Here is a 19,709-nt window from a genome sequence, read left to right as displayed (position 1 = left end):
ACAGTACAGAAGAGCAGCCCGAAAACTGAAGGCTGTGCTTCCCATTCTGCTTTTAGGAACACTAGTACTTCTAGGAACAACAAGTAAGCCTTAAGGAAATGTATGGTCCAGAGGATGTGGACATTTCCTGTTTAGACAGCTTGATTAATCCTAATTTAGATTTCTGTTTTAACTGATAAAACACTCCTGTTGTCTTCCATAGATGGTTTCTCCATTTTGAAGTGTTTTCCTTTTTAGAGTTTAGTTACTAAAAGCTTCACTTGCACTGGCCAGCTCACCATCATTAACAGCACTAAATCAGAAAGGTGACTCATTACACATTTATTAGTGCACTGCATGGAAACACCACCAGAGGGCAGTATGCAGTAGTAAACAGCTGAGCTCAGTGAGCTGTGAAACAGAAAAAGGCATGCTAAACAGAGTGTAAGGGCCTGCTGATGAAGGCGAGGCAGCTAGCTAAAAAACGAAGCACTTTAAACTGCTGTCACCTTCAGATGAATGGAAGAAGGGTTCAACTGTGTTTAGCACGCCTCGTTTCTGTTTCATAGCTCACTGACCTCAGCTGTTAACACTACATACTGCCCTCTGGTGGCATTTTAAAGCATTGTATCATTGGCCTCTCAGTAGCCATCCCTGGTAGAACCCACGTTCCATTCAGGCAGATGGGACTGAACACCTGGTTATACCTGATTTTAACACCTGATCTGTAGCACGTAATACGTGTCCCCAGATGAGTGATCAGGATGCAGCTCACATGCTAATGCTGGGTGTGCCGGTGTACCTGTTGTACCTGACAGGAAGTTGCTCTTCTGTTTCCTGTTGCTGCAGCAATGCATGGACCTGCGGGAGCGCCTGCTGGGGCAGCAGAGAAACACTCAGGCGTCGCTCGACCGTCTCAAAACTCTCATTAGGTTGATCCAACGCGACCAGCTCATCCAGGTCACCATGACGACCACCGCCACCATCGCCACGTCGCTGCTCTCACAGTCCTGGATCAAATCCACCAGCACCACCGCCACCGCCACCCCGCCGGGCCCCTCGGCCACGCCCCTGCAGACAAGCCACAGCCAGGACGACGTCAACATCTAGCCCCGCCCACCAGAGCTCCGAGTTTTTCCACAGAGGGCAGCGGTGATGATTTCTTTAGTCAGAAAAATATTGATGAAGAGCCTCTATCCTCCACACGATTCAAGTATTTTTTAAAACCCAACACCTACAGTGCTTACGAGATTTCTTTTTTTAAGTTCTTTTCTATTTATTAACATTCTTGGCCTTAATGTATTTATTACAAAAAGTTCGATTACAGCGTGGCGGCGGGAACGCGCGGCCCAGAAGATATTTCCCTTTTTTGAAACACAGGTCTGATTCCTGTCCTGCGTATAGAGAGAGAGAACAGTAGAGTTAGAGTAGATCCAGGATGGATGGAAGTGGACGGACTGTACATTGATATATCTGAGTAAATGTTTGTTCTCATTCTCCTATGAACAATGTTTTTGCCATAATGATTCAGGAAAATGTTTTCATCGTGTATGTGAACGCATACGAGCCTTCAAACAAAAGCAGAGAATAACTTTTTTCAGTATTAATAGAGTTAAAGTCAAAGAAAAAAAGTATTTAAGATTAAACTACAGAAATTAGCATTTCTAGTGGAGATTTTAGTATTTTCATGCTGATGCCTGTTGAAAAATGTAAGTTTGGAGTATTCAAGGGGATCACTGTACATATGTTGTATTATTATTATTATTATTATCACCATCATGATCATCGCAGGGTTTTTCTTTTTCGGTTTTCAAACTTTACCGAAGTCACACGTCTGAACGAGACGAGTTCCTGCTCGTTTAAAACATCCACTTCCTGTTTGACAGCCGAGCCAGAGAAACATGCCAGACATATCTTCATTAAAATTCATTTCCTATTTAAATCAATAGTAAATATTGATGCATCTAGATTGTAAAAATAACTGCAGAGCTTCACATTCTCTTTAAGGTTTAGTCGAAGAAAAGCAGAAAACAAACCATGCAAACTCTAACCTTTGCTCTTGAAAAACTAAGACTGCACTTAAAAAGTCAAAACTGCTCTGAAGCTCTGAATGATATGAGTTATTAGAAAACCATTTATAAAAACCGCTGAGCCCGACATTAAACTGGATTTAATTGGTTCAAACACCATGATGGTCAGATACCATGAGCGCCGACAGTAGGACCACAAATGTTTGATCTCCAGTGAACCAACACAGACCTTACGGGAGGTTCACACACAGGCCCAGCACTGAGTTTGTCTGCTGCTCACCGTGCAGCCAGTGCACGCTCTGCTGGACAGGCTGCTCCTCATTCATCCTCAGCACATTATCTGCATCATGCTCAGTTTGAAAAGCCCAAAATGTTTCAGTATCAGATACGTGTATGCTGAAGCAGACAGAAGAAGCTGCTTCCACATTTACGAGGGGTCAACACAACACGTTTAATCTGGAGAGTTTTACTCCTGATGTGACCTCAAACTGATTTTTGTCTCATTTCAACATCACCCATCAAAATACTGAGTCAAGTCCTGTTAGACCACAGGAGAAACACATTCACGGCTTTAATATTAAGAACCAGCAGATCTTCAGTAGTCTGAATAAACTGTAAGCTGTGTGTAAGTGAACTTCTCTCTTCGTGCTGAGCTAAAGTAAAAAAATCCCGCTCTGCTGTCACAGGAAGTGATTGGTTAAGTGGGCGGGGACCGCCGTGTTTGCTCACAGCTGCACTCGAACACGCCGGCGTTCAGTCGATGTGACCCACCCGCCCCCTCTCACCTTTAACCAGTATAAAAAATATGCCAAAAACATTTTGTTGTTTTTGTACTGGGATCAGTAATGTGCTTTTTTCTTCCCCTGCCCGTTTTTATATTTTTCGCTTTTTTTACTCGTGTTTTTCGAACAGCGACATGCCTGTTAATCCGACTGATGAACACTGCCTCAAGTACAAATTGTTTGAAATCCAGGGTTTGCGTCTTTGTTGCGTCATTTTATAAACACGTTGATCGGAAATGGGACCGCTCTGTCAAACTGTCGGCGGGCCGGGACGCCGCTGTCAGTCCATTTGTCTCGCTAGTCTTCCTGCTGGTCCAGAGAGGTTCCATTTGAGTGTTATGAAGTTAGATTTAGTACATTTTTTATTTCTTTATCATGCAGCTCTCAACTTCCTGTCGATGCACAAACATGAAGAAACGGTCAGAAAAACAAAGGCTTTATCAGGAGGACGGGAAGGAATACATAAAGACGTGATTTTATTTTATGAGTCATATCAAGTCCAAAATACCGAAAAGATCCTTAATGTTGGAGAAACATCATCTGCACAAAAGATTAAAAAGCAGCCAAGCGACTCTGAATGAAAGAAACGATGAGCAATACATCGGCAAAACGGTTCCAAAGTGACTTCACTCCAAAAACACGTGCAAAGGCCTCCATCGGCTTTTGACCGTGCTGAGAGACAAAAGTGGGCACGGAAACACGACAGCCTGACTTTTCCAAAAGATGCTTTGAAGCTGACGCCTGAAATCTGTGCACCTTCACGTCCATTAGGTTTTAAAGAAAAATTGAATTTTAGAACCTCAACCCAAATCGAATAAATCAGGGGCACAGAGACTGAAAGGATTTTTGGTTTGTTCTGCTTTCATTTTGGCTTAAATCTGCGAACATGTTCATAATGATGGATTCTTGTAACTCCAAGAGTCAGTAACATGAACTGACAAAATAAATAAAAGAACAGACGGTATCAAAAAGGATTAATTTTAAACTACTGAGAGTAAGAAGAAGGCGTAGGTTGTGAAGGTGCACAGATGACAGACACCTCGGCTGACCGAGGGATCCCAACCTCAGATGAACGTCTCTCAGCACCAAATTTTCCTGCGTCCGTCGTTCTCTCCATCCTCAAATGAACAAGTAGTTTTTCAGAATAAGAGCTCTGTCCGATTACAGAGCCTGGAAGGAAAGAATTTTCCTAAATTCTGACCCCAAAGTGCTGATCTCTGAACCATGTGCTCAGGTTAGTGAGTCCTGGTGCAAATAAAATGTTTTACATCAGAGGAAAGCAGCACATTGACGAAGAGATGCACGGGGATCTGTGTGGCTACCTTAGCTAATGAAGTCTTGGATTCAGCCCTTTCAAAATAAAACGGTTCAGTTTATGCTCCTGCATTATTAGTCAACACAAAAGGTCATCAACACCTTTTTTTTCACTAACTTTGTTAACCTCACAGCAGCCATATTGTTTAAAAGGCACCAACAGCACAAATTTGGTCCAGTCCAGACTCCAGTTGGCTGAGGTGAGGCCTAGGAGACAGCTAGTAGCTACAGCCACCACCATCACCTGCCAGTCAAAGAGGTCCCGCGAACTGCAAACTTTAAACCTTAATACAGTTTAAAACAGTTGAGTTATAAAAACTTTCTTCCCCTTACAGTTGTTTGTCTCTGACTCCAGATATGAACCTCAAACTGTTACGTCTCCTTCTTCTCCAGTATACAAAACTGTCATCTGCATATGGAGACACTCATTCATCTCTTTTACTTCCTCTTATCTTTATTCTGTATCAAAAGTTTCATACAGTTGTTATAATGGGGGAAATTATCTAAAGAGACCAACAGTTTTTGTATCAGGCTGTAAACATGTTTATTTTTACTGACTCACTGCTGCTGCCTCTGGTGGATATTAGAGCTTAACGTAACTTAACTCTTGAACTAAACTCTTCCTGGCTCTGAATTTGAGACGAACCTTCAGTAAAGTGTAAAAACATAAGATTAAATCTTTGAGGGTGACGTGAATGATGCCATGTGATGCATATCGAGTAGGGAAATAAAACCAGAAGGAAACCATATCAGCGCTCTGTGCCACGTCCATGCTCCGCCCCTTTAAAATGAACAAACCTGTCCCTGCGAGCGAACCTCTTCATCCGTTTCTAGAAATCCTCTCCGGGAGAAACTGTGCAGTGCTTAAACAGATCTATTTTAATACACGAGTCGACATTTGAACAAAAACATTTTTATATTCTTTTATGGAGGAGCAAAACGAGAAAACAGAACATTGGATTTTCTATTGTTTGCCAGTTCTGCATTCTGACTTCTCGCTTCGGTGTATTATTTTAACCACGAGGCGGCGGCGACGGCGATACGAGGGTGTTTAGATGGAAGTGAAGTGTGTGTTGGCTGTGGAAGTAGAAGTTTTCTTTGTCATTGATAAGGGGACTGTCCAGTGGATAGTGTGTATAGGAAAGTGTTTGTCTTAAATATGCCAATGTAGTTTTTCTTCTTTATGATGCATTAAAAAGCGGATTGATGGAAGGTGGTAAATGGTTAAAGAGTAGTCTCACCTTTTTGTACCAAGTTCTTACGAAAAATTTAATCATTAATAAACAAAATTCAAGAATAAAAACGGCTCAAATTTGTTTTATTCTTAGCAGTTTCTCTACAGTCTGCTCTTATTTTGAAAGTCCAGCCCTTGTGTTTCCTAGCAGCTGACTCACTGATGAGGATTTTGCTTTGGTGGTCCTCCTCCAGCTCTCAGACCACCTGAAGGTTCACGTTCACCTCTTATCTGAAGAAAACGTGGTTCAGAGCAGGAATGAATCACCTTCACACCAGAAAGCCGAGGGCTGAACCTGAACTCACCTGCGCACGGGTCTCCTCAGGCTCGGATTTTACTCAATTGTAGATGAGGATTCTGATTTCTGCTCAGTGTGAAGCAGAACTTTCTGAATTTGAGGCTCACAATGAAATAAGAGCGTGCTCAGTTTGAGCAGTTACAGGTAAAGTGACCTCAGGAGAGGCTGAAGGTGAGATCGGCTGAATTTAAATTGGGGACAGAAAATGGGGCAAGCTGACCGTGTACCTGCATGCTCATTGGCTAATGAACATACACTTCTTGGACGAAGCTGCTCAGCATCAACCAACCTTTTTTCTCCAATAATGCGTAAAGTCCAACAGTGGGAAAATAAAATCTAAACAAAAACAGGTGAAAGCAGAGAATTTATCACATATAAAGGTACATATAAAAGATAAACCTCTGGGTGTCTTCTATCAGGAAAACATACTGTCTGTACAAACCTGATGAAGACGGCGCTCTGAGGGTTTGAGGTTGTTACAAAAACAAAACTTACTGCAATCAGTTTTTACATTTGGCGGTCTACACTCGACAGAAACACAAAATACCACAAACATGGAAACGGATTCCAGCTTCTCGTCCAATCAGATCACCTCCAGTGTTATTACTTCATTAAAGATGAAACACTTAAACTATAAATAAAACTAGTAACATCACCATCATGAGTCCAAACGTGAAGGTTCATGCTTGGAGGTTCACCTTGCATTTGACCTTTTTAAAAACGATAAGAGTTAAAAAAAAACAACAAAAAAAAAAACAGTTGCCGCCGTCCTTCAGGGCATCACCTGTGCAGGTGGGCAGCGGGAGCCGAACACTGTGTGGACGTGCTCGATGAGGAGCTCAGCGAAGATGTTGATAGGGGTCAAAGCGGTCAGGGAGATGGAGCCGTGACGAGGCCAGACCAGGTTCACGCCAAAAACACACGCCAAGTTAGATGGAGACATCTTGTTTATGATGCTTTCCTGAGATACCTGAAGGGGGCGCCGCACAGGCGAGAGAGAGGGAACAGAGAAAAGACATCAACAAACTGGAAAGGTGCTGCAGCATTCAGTTTGACCTGCTGGTGGCAGTGGTGTCTCACTGTTAGAGTAAAGTCACCGATACACAAACAAGTCCGACAGATCAAATGATGTTTTTGTATATTTAAGATGATTTTTATTGTAACTTATTTCCATATTCGAAGGCGTTGCTGTTTGAGTCGTTTCATATGTGACGTCACAAGTATGTAAATCAGCTGCTGAGACTGCTTCATTTTACAAATCTGACCAGCCATCTCCGTTTACAGTCTCAACTTTACAGCAATAAAAATCTGTTTGCTCCAATCAGCTGTTTGTGTGTCTGATCGATCACCTCCTGATTGGTGCTTCTCATGCTCATCTGAGCTGTGACTCACCTGGTGCAGGAAGCACAGCAGGTACTTTGCCACAATGAAATTATGTTCAGGTAGACTCTCGACGATCTGTTTGCATCGGGTCACCCGCAGACTGCTCTCCACATCTGTAACCAATCAAAAACCACTTTAGTCTCTAGAGAACACAGCCCCTTTTTCTTCTTCTCCTGCACAAATGTGGAAGTGCGGGACTCACGGAGCAGCTCCTGGACCTGGCTGTAGACCCGGAAGGTGAGCAATGGCTCAGGAAGCTCTCTGAGGAATGTCTTCAGGATCACGGCAGGAACGTGCACATCTCCTATCTGCTCGAAGTTCACCGGCTTCCCTGCATGAGTTTAAATAAAGTTAACTTTATTGACAATGCTATTTTTCACAGATCCTGAACTCAAATTTATCCACAAATTTTAAAAATGAAGATATGAAAATAAAATAAAAAATAAGATATTTTTTATAAAATAAAAAATAGTCCAATAGAAAAAATGGAAACAAAAACAAATATTTGAATCAAACTACAAGAAACAAAAAATAATACATAAGATAAATATAATCAAACTTCATAAAATAACATTAATAAATTGGAACTACAGCAGTGTAGCTTATATGAGTGGAAAAAGGATTGAAGAGGTTTTTTGGGTGAGCAGTACAGTAAAATCATGAATCAGAATCACCAGGAGCAGCTGTGATCGATTGATCACCTGGAGATTGATCTGTGATCATGCTGATCTTAAATGTTACGTTCATGAACACGAGCTGTTTCCCATTTCTCACAGTTATCTCCATCTGAAGGCGTCACCTCGCACGGCAGGAAGTTCATTTAATGCAACATTGGCCTCAGCATGACTTCCTGTCTGTTTTTGTTTTTTTTATGACGATCTGAGAGCCCCTTCTGCTGAGGCAGGGAGACCCCACTCACCCAGGTTGTAGAGTTTCTGTACTTCCTTAATGAGCTGAACCCGAGCCGATCGCCTGAAGAGCCCCTCAGTCCTCAGACCTGAAACACACCGTGATGCATTCACTGACATCAGCTGACAACGTTTTTCTCCGGTTTACAGTCGACTGCAGATCATCTCCTCACAAACTCTGATCACAGGTCTCACCTTACTGACCTCACTTTATCTGACTATCCAGACAGAGCTCTCAACTGGATCAGGTGACCCTGAGCTCACTGTTCTGAGATGAAGCCTCACCTTTCTCCTTCAGGTATGTGACAGTCTGGGTCATCACAGGTGGGATGACGGCCTCTCGGTTCTTCTCTCTGATGCTGTCAGAAAACATGTTTCATTGATTAAAACCGCTCGTTAGCGATCGACTAAACTACAGAGTGACACTCACTACTGCAGACTAACGCCGAACTGCTGGGTGGGCAGGGGGGGCCGGGGCGGGGGTGTTTTCACAGAGGGCGGGGGTCCTCCTTTCTGAGTCGCTCGCAGCTCCTCGTCATGTCTGTGGAGAGACGATAAACACGGTGAGGAGCCGTTGGGCGTCCGAGCCGTTGGGCGTCCGAGCCGAGGAGCACCGACCTGAGCACTTCTGGAGGGATGAAGAGCTGCTCGTAGTTCAGGTGTTCCCGAAGCTCAGCCAAGTAGTTCACATACGTCAGCTTCCTCCCAAACTTGTGACTGCAAACAGAGAAGAAGAGAAGAAGAAGAATCAGCTGCAGCGTGACCGAGAGCAGCTAGAGAACTTCCTGCTAAGCCTCAGGTGTGCTCAGGTACATCTGTACCTGATCAGAGGTTTGAAAAGGTTCCAGACGATTCGGATGAAGTTGGTGGGATGGACAACGTACAGAGCCTTCAGGTTCTTCTTGTACCTGAAACACATGTGAACACACCTGCTGAATAATCCACTAAAATGAGCAGTCTGGTTCTCGGTCCATGATCTGTGGCTCTCCCTGACGGATCGTGATACCACGGTAACCTGACCGATACCACTTCTCAGAGACAGGTGAACAGGTAGAATCGACCCTGACGCACCCCTCAGGACTCATTGCTGCACCTCAACACAACTTTAAGCACATTTGAAGAGCTAAAGAGGTGCAGATATGTCCCTCAGTGCAGAGCCCGGTACCACATTTTTTAAAAGGTCATTTTTTGCACTTTTACAATTAAAAGGTCCAAATAAATAGAATCTGATTGAATCGAGTTGAATGCAAAACTGATCGACCGACCAGCCTGTAGACCCCGGCGGCTGTTACGTCCTCTGACTGAAGGCTGGAGTAAAGCTGGAGGTTCTAGTTCTCCACAGAAACGCTAAAACGTCTCTGAGACTGAAGTTCGGAGTAAACTGTGGAGGGTCTGAAAGGGTTTCCTGCTGTATAGGAGCTGATGGTGCAGCTGGTCCACACACTCTGACGTCACACTGAGCATGCTCTGTAGCAGACCTGAACTTGAGGTTCTGGTCTCTGCAATAAAGCGCTGAACTTGACTCATAAAGAGTACAAGAAATTGAGGTGACCTACTTCCTGTCGAACTCGCTGTAAGCCTCTCGTAGCCACTTGAGAGACGGCTTGTTGCTGCTCCTCAGGCCATAGTGAAAGTACACCAGGATGTAGTCCATCTCCACGTACTGGTCCAGTGTGAACTTCAGGTACCTGCAGACAGAGAACATTGTGAAAACCAACCACAGAGGACCTGTATGTCTCTGACCATGGCAGGCTGCAACATGGACTCACTCGAGCAGGCGGCGGTGATTCAGCTGGTGCGAAGGTGGTAGGCAGCAGCTGCTAAAGACAATCAGCTTCCTGCCGTAGTGGTCGTCCCCTGGAACCAAAAACGGCGAGAATATTAGCAGATCGTTAGCATTGGTGGATCGTTCTGAACTGGTTGACTGAAGCGGAGCTTACCCGAAACCTGGATGATGCCGTGTCGAGCCACGTCGTAATACGGGTGGGAGGGGTCGAGACTTGGTGTGCTGACTGGAGGAGCTGATGGACCGTCTGTGACACAACTGCCCTCCTCCTCCTTCTGCAGCTCTGTTAGAGGAAGAACCACCTGAGTAACTCACACAGACAGTGTCTGTCTGTTTGATTGAGTGTGTATGTGTCTCTGCCTGCCTGCGTGTGTCTGAGGTGCATTTGAACTCTTTAAAGTTTTCCTTTACAGCTGACTGATCAGCTGATCCATCAGGAGCTTCCACATTTAGTCAGTAACAGAAGATCCTTCACAATAAAAACCTGCAGATGTAACCACTGGTTATATTTGAGATTAAAAAAAGTAACTGACCAATCAGATCTCTGGAAAATGACCTCACCATTGTGTCTGTAGTAAAGTGTGAAGTGGGCGTGACACTCGTCAGCTTCAGTGTGAGCTATAAATTCTGATTAATAACCCTGATATGACGCCAAGCTGCTCCCCTCTCCTTTGAAGAAGTCAAAGTTTAGCCTGAGAATAATCACATGTGATAAATTGCTCATTTATGAACCTGAGGAGAAGAAATTACACATCAGTGTTTCCCCGTCACAGCACAGACTTCCAGAATAGAACAGTTCCACTTCTGGACATTCCTCTGATGTTACTGTCACAGACCTGAAGTTACTGTTTCACAATTTCTAATCTTAGCTTTCTCTGTAACATCAGTCTCTCTGCTATCAGAAGATCTGTTTCTAATTGGTCAACAGCTGATAACTTCGCCTCATTCATGAGACTCGAGCCAGACTGGTAACAGGAACCTGCTCCTTCTGACCTCATCAAGGTCTTATCTGCTGCTCTCGGTCTCCATGTTCAAGTCAGGCTGCCCTCCGAGGTCCCAACCTCAGACACAGCTTCACAAAGACTATCCAAACACAGTTACACACATCATCATCATTATCATCGTCACCATCATCACCACCTGAGTTTTGGCTGAGTTTTTAGAAATGACCGGTGATTAGTTCTGAATTCCAAACGTGTAGCTCCGCCCATTTCCGAGATGACTTCCTGAGATCAGTGATTATCAGGGTGGAAACTGGAGCTGTAATCTGTGCTCGGGAAGTTTGTTGTAAACACACAGCAAGGTTGATAACAGACAGGAAGTGACCCAAGCGCACAAAGGCCGACTTTAGCCCCGAGCAGGAGCTGCCCAACAATCAGAGCCAGGGCGCTGGGCTGTAGTTTTCCTGCTGGAGAAACCGAAAGCTTCGTCTGCAGGTTTTAAAGTGTGCCAGCATCCTGTGACCGCAGGCCAACTCAGACCGCTGTGCTTCCATCGATCCATGTCTAACTGACACGTGTGTTATTTATGTGACCGGACAGCACAGTGACAATGACCTGAAGAGGAAAATGACTCATGCTGTTCAAACATTTCTACAAATAAAAATCTGAAACGTGTGGCGTGCATTTATTTTCAGCCTCTTTTCCTCTAAGACCCCTGGATCAAACGCAGGTCACTAATAGGACACCAACAGGTCACCTCTGTCCAGCTGTTCTGTGACAGCCTCAGAGGTCCCTGAAAGAACAGCAGTGAACAAACAGCAGGTGGGTTTGAAGGAGCGGAGGTTATAAACAGATCTCAGGCTTTGAGAGCCTCACAGAGATCCACTCACTCCGTCATCCACAGGAAGAGTAAGCAATGGCTGAGAGGCACACAGTCACTGTGGAGCAGCTGCTGAGATCCACAGTCTGTCCACAGGTCATCAGTTATAATAATCATAATAATAATAACAACAAATTTTATTTAAAAGCGCCTTTCAAGACACCCAAGGACAAAACTAAGACCAATAAAAAAAACAAGATAAAATAAACAAACAATAAGTTCACACAGAAAGAGGCGAAAAGAAGGCAGAGCAAGTTGGCTAGAAGAAAAAGATGGAATTGAGCGAGCAGAAGAGGTGGTGCTTAACAGGTCTGAAAGGTAAGGAGGAGCAAGGTTATGAAGGGCCTTGAAGGCGAACAGAAGAAGCTTGAATACTATTCTGAATTTCACAGGAAGCCAGTGAAGTTCCTGAAGGACAAGGGTGATGCGCTGGTAGGAGGGGGTTCTGGTAATAATGCGGGCAGCGGAGTTTTGAAACAGTTGAAGCTTATGAAGGGATTTTTGGGTGAGACCATGTAAGAGAAAATTACAATAGTCACTGTGGGAGGTAACAAGACTATGAACAAGAATGGACACAGACTGAGTCGAAAGAGAAGGATGTGAACGGGTGAGATCATTGGTCTGCAATTTATAGGATAGTGAGCTGTCAAGGATAACACCAAGGCTCTTAACCTGATGTGAAGGGAAAACTGTGGAGTTGTCAATAGTGAGAGTGAAATGATTTGCCTTCAGTAGGTTGGATCTAGTGCCAATAAGTAGAATTTCAGTTTTATCCTCATTGAGCTTAAGAAAGTTGGAGCTGAACCAGGATTTTAACTGGGATAAGTAATCTGAAATAGAAGAAGTTGGAGGGAGGAATCGGACCTGTGGGAGAGATATAACTGGGATATATAGATATATATATATATGTTACCAGCAAAACAGTGAAAGTAGGGATCAACTTTAAAATGGTACCAAGAGGGAGGATGTATATTATGAAGAGAAGAGGGCCTAAGACTGAACCTTAGGGTACACCAGCAGTGACTGGGAATAGACGAGAGCAGAATGATTTAAGTTGGATAAACTGGGAGCGGTCAAGGAGATATGATTGGAAGCAGGCTAGAGGTGTGTCAGAGATGCCAAGAGAGGAAAGTCTGTTTAGAAGGATGGAGTGAGAGAGTGTCAAAGGCTTGAACTTAGATCCATAAGAACAAGAATGTTGAGAAGACTAGAGTCAGCCTCAAGTACAAGACACACAGCAGGGGCTCTGGTCACATGAGACCAAAACACAAACCCAACACTGCACATGAACCTAACAGAGCATCGTGCTCGTCTCCAGCAGGCAGATGAGAAGGTGGACAAAGGTAAAACAGACGGTGCTGCAGAGGAACGCTCAGATACAAGTCTAGACCCGAATCAAGGCACTCACAAACGAGCTCCAGACAGCTGAACTCACATGCTTCTCAGATTTTTACTAAAAACTTCTGAACACCACGAATCATTTTCCTTGCACCTCACAGTGAAGCACAGCCATGTGCTGCTCTGTTACATTAATGTGGGCTGACAGCAACACCGACTCCTAACATCTGAACTCTTCTCAGGCCGACTCAGACTTCATTGAAGAGAGTGAAACACGCAGCAGCAGATTAAAGCCGGACCTCCTGCTGTGGATCATCTCAAACGCTGTCTGTGACGGTCTGTCGTTTCTCTTCATTAGAGAACGTCAGTATGAACATGTACTGTGAGCAGCTGACCCTCCATCATGCAGCTAACCACCGGGTAGAACATCACCACGTCCCTAAGCCTGCAAACATCTGCTCTCCTCTCTGTTTACATTCAACCTTACTGCAGAGCCGAGTATGCTTTACAATCTACATGACACAGCCACAAACACGACTAGAAAAGCTCTCAGAGCTACCTCACCAACCACAGAGTCAATACAACACCCCCCTCCCATTACTACAGGAAGCGCTGAGAAGTTTCCAGGAAAGCACCTGACAAACCAGGACCTGGAAAGCCGCTGCACACTCACCGATTTCTGCCAGCTGCTCCAGATCAGCCGAGGAGCTCATTCTGCTGGAAGAGAGCAGAGACTGATCAAAACAAAAAAAAAAAAACAATCACACACACCCCTCCGGAGCGAACTGAAACCTATACAGCGCACCTGAAAACACCTGAGTTGCTCTTCAAACTCGCGGTTACCCGCCGCGCGCGCTCTCTTTTCCGTTTTTTTTTTAGCTGCACGCGGTTCACGTAGCCCTCCAATCAGTGCTAGGAGGAGGAGAAGGGGGCCAGAAACTCACCTGAGGCCGGTGAGGTGACGTTACAAACCGCCAAGCGCACAGGTAACAAACATCCAAACTTCCTCCAACTACCGCGGGCTGGCCGGCGCTCTGCGCATGCTCAGAGCACAGGGGTTTCCCACAGCGACTCTCCGGAAAATAAAAGGAAAAATATACTAATAAAAGCAGAACTTTATTTATTTTTTATATTTGTAGTCGAAACATTTTTAGATTTAAATCCTGACGTGAGCGTTTGCTCTCGGCTCTGAATCACATTTTTAATCGAACTGCTTTTTTAAAGATTTATTTCTTCCTGAGTGTGACGCATGAGCGCGTGGCAGTAAAAGTGCAGCTGAATCAGGCTTCAAACATCAGATCAAATTATTTTGCCTCAAATGATTTTTCATTCAAACTTTTTTTTGTATTTGTGAGATGAACCTTCTTCCTCCTGTTGTTGCAGCAGAAGTCATGTGGTGCGTTGAATTTGTCAATATTTTGTCACATTTTAAGCGTTTTCTACCACATGAATATATATTTGCATTATCGTTCGGATTTATTTTATTTCAAATAATAAATTTTCTAATTTTAATGCCATATTATTTCTTTATTTTTCTTTGTTGTGTTTATCTTAAAAATAAATTTTCTTCAATACATTTGATGTTTTCCAGGGGTCCCCCCCCCCCCCCCCCCCCTTTTAAATTTGTAGATAAAATTCAATAAGAACATTTAGAGAGTTAAACTGGTGTTTGGTGCACAGAAATCCTAAATCATGGATTTTTCTCCAAAGTGAGCAGTGTGTTCTTTAAACTACACGATTACCTATTTTATAGATGAAGGTGATCACAGAGGGAGGTCACAGCCTTCCTACACTCCAAAGGAAAATCAGGAAAGTGAAGCTGGTGTGAGATTATTATTCTATCATATGTTATCCTATGCCTGTAATCGAAATGAGTGAATCATTATACTGCTGTAAGCCCCATCATACTTATTATAGAGAGTATGATCAGTAGTTTTAGTTTACATTATACTTCTGAATTAAGAAAATGTGAAAATCATTAGATTTCTTAGATAGGTTTATATTATCCTATACTGTTGATTTACTGTGAATGAATAACACTGTTTCATGACATTTCATACTGCTGAGTTAAGAAGAGCATATTGTTTGCAGAGGGCCTTGCTGTCTGATAACGGAGGAGACGGACCACATTCCACAAGAGTTTCACCCCCACCTGTTTTCTGCAAGCAGAAAGACAGGGAGCCAAGGCCATAAGTCAGGCTCAGCCAGGAGTTAGAAAACATGTGAATGTTAGGATTTTACGACTAGGTGGGGGCCATCAGAGGCTATAAGAGAGGAACCCTCCACCGTTTTGAGATTAGCTGCCTCCCCATCCGGATGGTTTGTGCTCAAAAGTGTTGAATTCTATGTAATAAAGTAATTGTTGATTGAGCATTTATACACCGAGTATTGTCCTTCCTTCAGCCCAAAGATCGAAAGAATTGGGAGGATTTAACACTGGGGATTTATTTAAAGAAGGAAACAGGATTAGAGAGCACAAAGGAGAGGAAACCAAGCCAGCGGTTTGGTTTGTGTCACCTGGGGAAGAAACCATCACCGCTGGAGTTCTCCTCGGGAGGAGATCAAAGGGTTTCCTCTCAGACTCTCTGCAGGACGAAACTTGTGAAAGCCTGACATCTGCTGGACTCTGCTGCCTCCCTCTGATGCTCTTTACAGTCTCTCTAATTACCCTCATCTCTAACTGTTGGTCACCTTAAATTGTTTGTTTGTTTGTTTTTTAACTTTACTGAAACATTTCCCCCTTCTGAGCTTCATCAGGTGAACCCAGGAGAGAGAGGATATATTTTCTGCTACCTGTCTGTGCATTAACATGCATTCTTCACCTGTTAGATGATGCGTATGTAACAGAGTGTATCTGGTTTGGGTGAGTACGCTGTGGCTGTTATCGCTCTGTGGATCTCTCTGAAAGACAGGAGTTTTATGGAGGACAGAGCTGGATTTTCATTTGAATTCTGAGCTCATTTGAACATATGAAGCGTCTCTCGTTTCTTTCAGTGTGATGGCTCCTGCTGAGGCGCTGCAGTTTAAAAGGAAATCCTGCAGGGAAGGATTTACTCACAAACACATTTATATGCAAAGCTGTCACAAACTCTGTGGGGAAAAATTTCCAAGAAAGAGGTTTTTGTCATTTGGTCTGAAGCCGGCAGCGTTTCAGCGATGGGTGAACAAAGAGGAAGTTACACGAGACAGAAGGCAGCAGACTGAAGAATCAGCAACACAAACAGTGTAACGTCAGACAGAAGCCTGCTGTTTCAAATGAGGCGGTTCAGAGGAAATTAAGCCTTCTCTGCACAGCTCACCCTTTAAAATTAGTTCTTTTAAACGTACTGCCTTAAAATCACCCATCAGATCAAGACTTCAAACTCTTACAGCCCATCATACCTCAAAATAAGATTCAAATGTAGCATTTTAGGTTCCCTCATATGTTACAGATGTTTGGTGGCGTACCTCAGGGTCTGGCACTGGGCTCACTGACATTTCTTTTTCAAACTGAGCAGCAAATCACACATTTTCTCAATATCTGTGAAACATGGTTCATGAGAGCACAAAACAGCATGTTCATTGACCAACAGTCTGAAACCAAAAATATTGAGTTTATAATATGATAAAAGAAAAAAAAAATCCCTCACACCAGAGTACCTGTCTCACAACAGTACCACTTCTTGTCACACGCACTTAGGGAATGAAACACCTTTAATGTTACAGCAGCTTGGAAGTCTGTAACTTGATATGGAACTGTCACCGGTTCACCTACAAATGATTTAGCATCACCAGTTCACCTAACATGCATGTCTTTGGACTGTGGGGAGAAGTCTGAGTACTCTACAGACAGAGAAGGATTCAAAGCGTGAACCTTCTTGGTGTGAGGTGATCCTGATCAGCTCTGGATAAACTTGATGCTGCTAACAAGTAAAATATGCTGAATGAAACATTAGAGCAATAATGAAAGTCTTAAAACAGAAGCTCAACAGACAGGACAGGACTCTTTAAGTGAAACAGCAGCTAAGAGGACGCCTTAAGTTTAAAACTTTAGCTGTATTGGAGTTCAGGCTTCACCTGCAGAAGCTTCAGGTCAAAGATCTGCTCCATCTAAACCTGAAGTCTATTTGCCGCCATTTATTACAGTCAAAGGAATGAGTGTGATGCACTGCCAACTGTGGGCGCCTCATCAGGTCTGTTAATGCACACACAATGAGATCCTAACCCAGCATGCTTCTGATATTTCAGGGTGTTCTGAGAGTTGTACTACAGCCCCTCCCCTCAGGCTGTAAGGGTTAAATTAGCCCCATTACATAAGACAGTAGCTGTTTATAGCACAGGAAACATGCAGGTCGGCACTCTGAGCTGTCAGGTTGGGGAATCAGCGATGGCTGTCAGGACCTCAGAGCCAGGAATGTTTGGCGGCACGCTCACGGCCGCTGTGTTCACCACTCCTGCTGACATGATCAGAAACGAGGCACGAGACCGTGGGTGTGTTTCTAGTCGACGCTGAATATTAACGAGCTTCTGGGGCAAATCTGATGACCTGCTCATTAGAAAAACAGGTGAGGGGCGTGAAACCCCCTCTGGTGATACCGTGTATGACTTCATTATAATCTGCTGGCTGTTCAGCTACACACTCAAGCAGAATAATGCACGTTATTAGCTTATCAGCCCGTGACGACAGCCACTGTATGGATTCATGATGATAAGAGCTTCACATATAAGAGCTGACTGCTGGGGAGATGGTTTAGTGCTCCACACAATAAAATACGCACCATCAAACTCCATCTGAGAGCAGCGGGGGGGCCAAGGACACAAAGGGGAGAGAGTTCTGATATGGTATTCTCTGATTATGCAAATCAAGTATATAGGGACTATGTGACCCAAATATGGAGAGGAATAATGATGAGCCTAATCATAAGCAGGAAGACACTTGACACCTCCACATACAGTAAGACTGCGAGTACAAGTGGAAGATTACAACCACCCCAAATCTAAATATAGTTCAAGGGAAAAAGGAGGGTTTATATAAACTGAGCAGCTCACTGTATGAATTTTCTGATTTATCTTTTAAATGAGAGCAATTAGCACGCAGTCACTTCCTTGGTGTAAAAATTAAGCTTCTTCTAGAACTAACGTTGTATTTCTTTTTATGAGGAAAGTGGGTTTCTTTTTAGAGAGAAAATAGAAAAAAACTACTCACACTTGGCACGAAAATATTGTATTGAAACCTGGAGATGAAGAAGCCCTCCAGAGATATTTGACTGTACTGAAAGAGAGAACACATGCCTTTGTGTATACCTGAGATAGTGAGAGAGGGAGCTGGGAATCCTCTTCTTCATTATGTGCTTCCACCATGGAGGCTCTATAAATAGAGTCAGGGAGGAGAGATGGAGGGGGAATAAAGCCGAAAAATGCTGAAGGTAACATTTAGACTAAAGGATGAAGATGTTCAGTGTCTTATGTATGCAAGAGGAGGCATCCATCCAACCATCCAAAAATGTCCTTTACTTAAACATGCATCCAACACTTCCTCTGTGTCATCCAGCAATAAAAGAACCTGATTTCATTCAGTTCAGTAGTGCCAAGTGGCAGCCCGGTGATATACCTGTTTAACAGTTCAGCTATCCATCAACGCCAGCAACTAGTAAGCTTAGGATCATTATTACCCAGAAGATCCAAGTCATCAGCCTAAAGCTGAGAAAAGATGGTCATACAAAGCTGATGTTTAAATGTAAAACTTGTAATTTTCTTTCCTAAAGTCCAGCAGAAAACTGCCCCACCCCTCACTTATGACCTGCCTGCTCAGTTTCACCTCAGCTAATTGGAGTCCCTGAACTGGACCTCTGGACTGTGTTTGTGCTGTTGTATACTTTGGAGCATTTTTAATGACCAACAGTATGGCTGCTGTCAGGTTCAACCTGATCATTTAACCTAATAATTAAATGATTATTCTTCTTAAGGTACTTTTGACTGTTTCCTTAGTTCTCAGTGAGTTCCCACAGTAATGTTCATGTTTGATTAAATGGCCTCGCATGTCTATAAGACTTGGATCAGCACAAGAAGCACAGCAGCCTGTGATCCTCTGACGGGCCTCTAATGAGGAGTAATTCTACTAACACATCGGTCAAATAATCAATATTACTTAAATAATATTGAATAAAATAAATGATATCAATGATGAGGCTTTGACTCTTCCATATGTTTAGAGGTTCAGCCCTGTGCTTTCCATTATGAACACATCGATTCTCCAAATAACTAAATTAAATGTACAGGGTGGGCCATTTATATGGATACACTGTAATAACATGGGAATGGTTGGTGATATTAAAGTCCTGTTTGTGGCACATTAGTATATGTGAGGGGGCAAACTCCTCAAGATGGGTGGTGACCATGGTGGCCATTTAGAAGTCGGCCATCTTGGATACAACTTTTGTTTTTTCAATAGGAAGAGGGCCATGTGACACATCACACTTATTGGTAGTGTCACAAGAAAAACAATGGTGTGCTTGGTTTCAACGTAACTTTATTCTTTCATGAGTTATTTACAAGTTTCTCTTTGTTCACAGCCATTGACATGTCGAAGAGGTTAACACGTGAGGAGCGGATCGAAATTGTGTTGATATCTAGTGAACGCAGTAACCGGGTCATTGCAGCAGATTTCAATGCAAGACACCCTACGAGACCACCCATCTCCCATGCTACAGTTAGCAAACTGCTTGCTAAGTTTTGTGAAACTGGTTCAGTGTTGGATTTGCCAAAATGTGGACACAAGAAAACTGTCACTAATGAAGAAACATCAGTGGCTGTCCTAGCTTCATTCAGCAAGAGCCCACAGCGTAGCACTCGCCGCA

At 43.5% G+C, this 19,709-nt stretch overlaps 2 protein-coding genes across 5 annotated transcripts in view; one reads left to right on the top strand and one right to left on the bottom strand.

The window, feature by feature from the left end:
• Window positions 1-5,424, top strand: part of phf21b (PHD finger protein 21B) — an 89,921-nt gene extending 84,497 nt beyond the window's left edge. For both annotated transcript variants that reach the window (XM_086268077.1, XM_086268076.1), the window contains exon 14: window positions 829-5,424. In XM_086268077.1, the coding sequence (XP_086124203.1) occupies window positions 829-1,089 (261 nt within the window). In that variant the 3' untranslated portion in view covers window positions 1,090-5,424. The remainder of the gene's footprint in view (window positions 1-828) is intronic.
• On the bottom strand, window positions 5,344-13,907 carry LOC147309948 (rho GTPase-activating protein 8-like). 3 transcript variants are annotated; one of them, XM_086268091.1, is made up of 13 exons: window positions 13,818-13,901; window positions 13,547-13,590; window positions 9,869-9,997; window positions 9,698-9,785; window positions 9,485-9,616; window positions 8,750-8,836; window positions 8,547-8,645; window positions 8,359-8,469; window positions 8,214-8,287; window positions 7,940-8,017; window positions 7,223-7,351; window positions 7,030-7,133; window positions 5,344-6,607 (listed from the first exon to the last, which is right to left on the bottom strand). In XM_086268091.1, exons 2-13 carry the CDS (start codon window positions 13,584-13,586, stop codon window positions 6,410-6,412), a joined length of 1,269 nt encoding a protein of 422 aa, XP_086124217.1. In that variant the 5' UTR covers window positions 13,587-13,590; window positions 13,818-13,901; the 3' UTR covers window positions 5,344-6,409. The 3 variants fall into 3 exon arrangements, with proteins under 3 accessions (XP_086124217.1, XP_086124218.1, XP_086124216.1); XM_086268092.1 differs by lacking the exon at window positions 13,818-13,901 and adding an exon at window positions 13,679-13,766 and having other exon boundaries at window positions 13,547-13,587; XM_086268090.1 differs by having other exon boundaries at window positions 5,345-6,607; window positions 13,547-13,587; window positions 13,818-13,907.
• Window positions 13,908-19,709: the final 5,802 nt, after the last annotated feature.

The sequence above is a fragment of the Aulonocara sp. 'chitande type north' Nkhata Bay genome, linkage group LG17 (genome assembly GCF_057382095.1).
Source record: "Aulonocara sp. 'chitande type north' Nkhata Bay isolate Kocher_YH1m ecotype deep benthic linkage group LG17, A_spYH_male_GT1.1, whole genome shotgun sequence".
NCBI lineage: Eukaryota > Metazoa > Chordata > Actinopteri > Cichliformes > Cichlidae > Aulonocara > Aulonocara sp. 'chitande type north' Nkhata Bay.
Note: the sequence above shows the minus strand (reverse complement) of the source record. Positions and strands in the feature narration are given on the sequence as shown.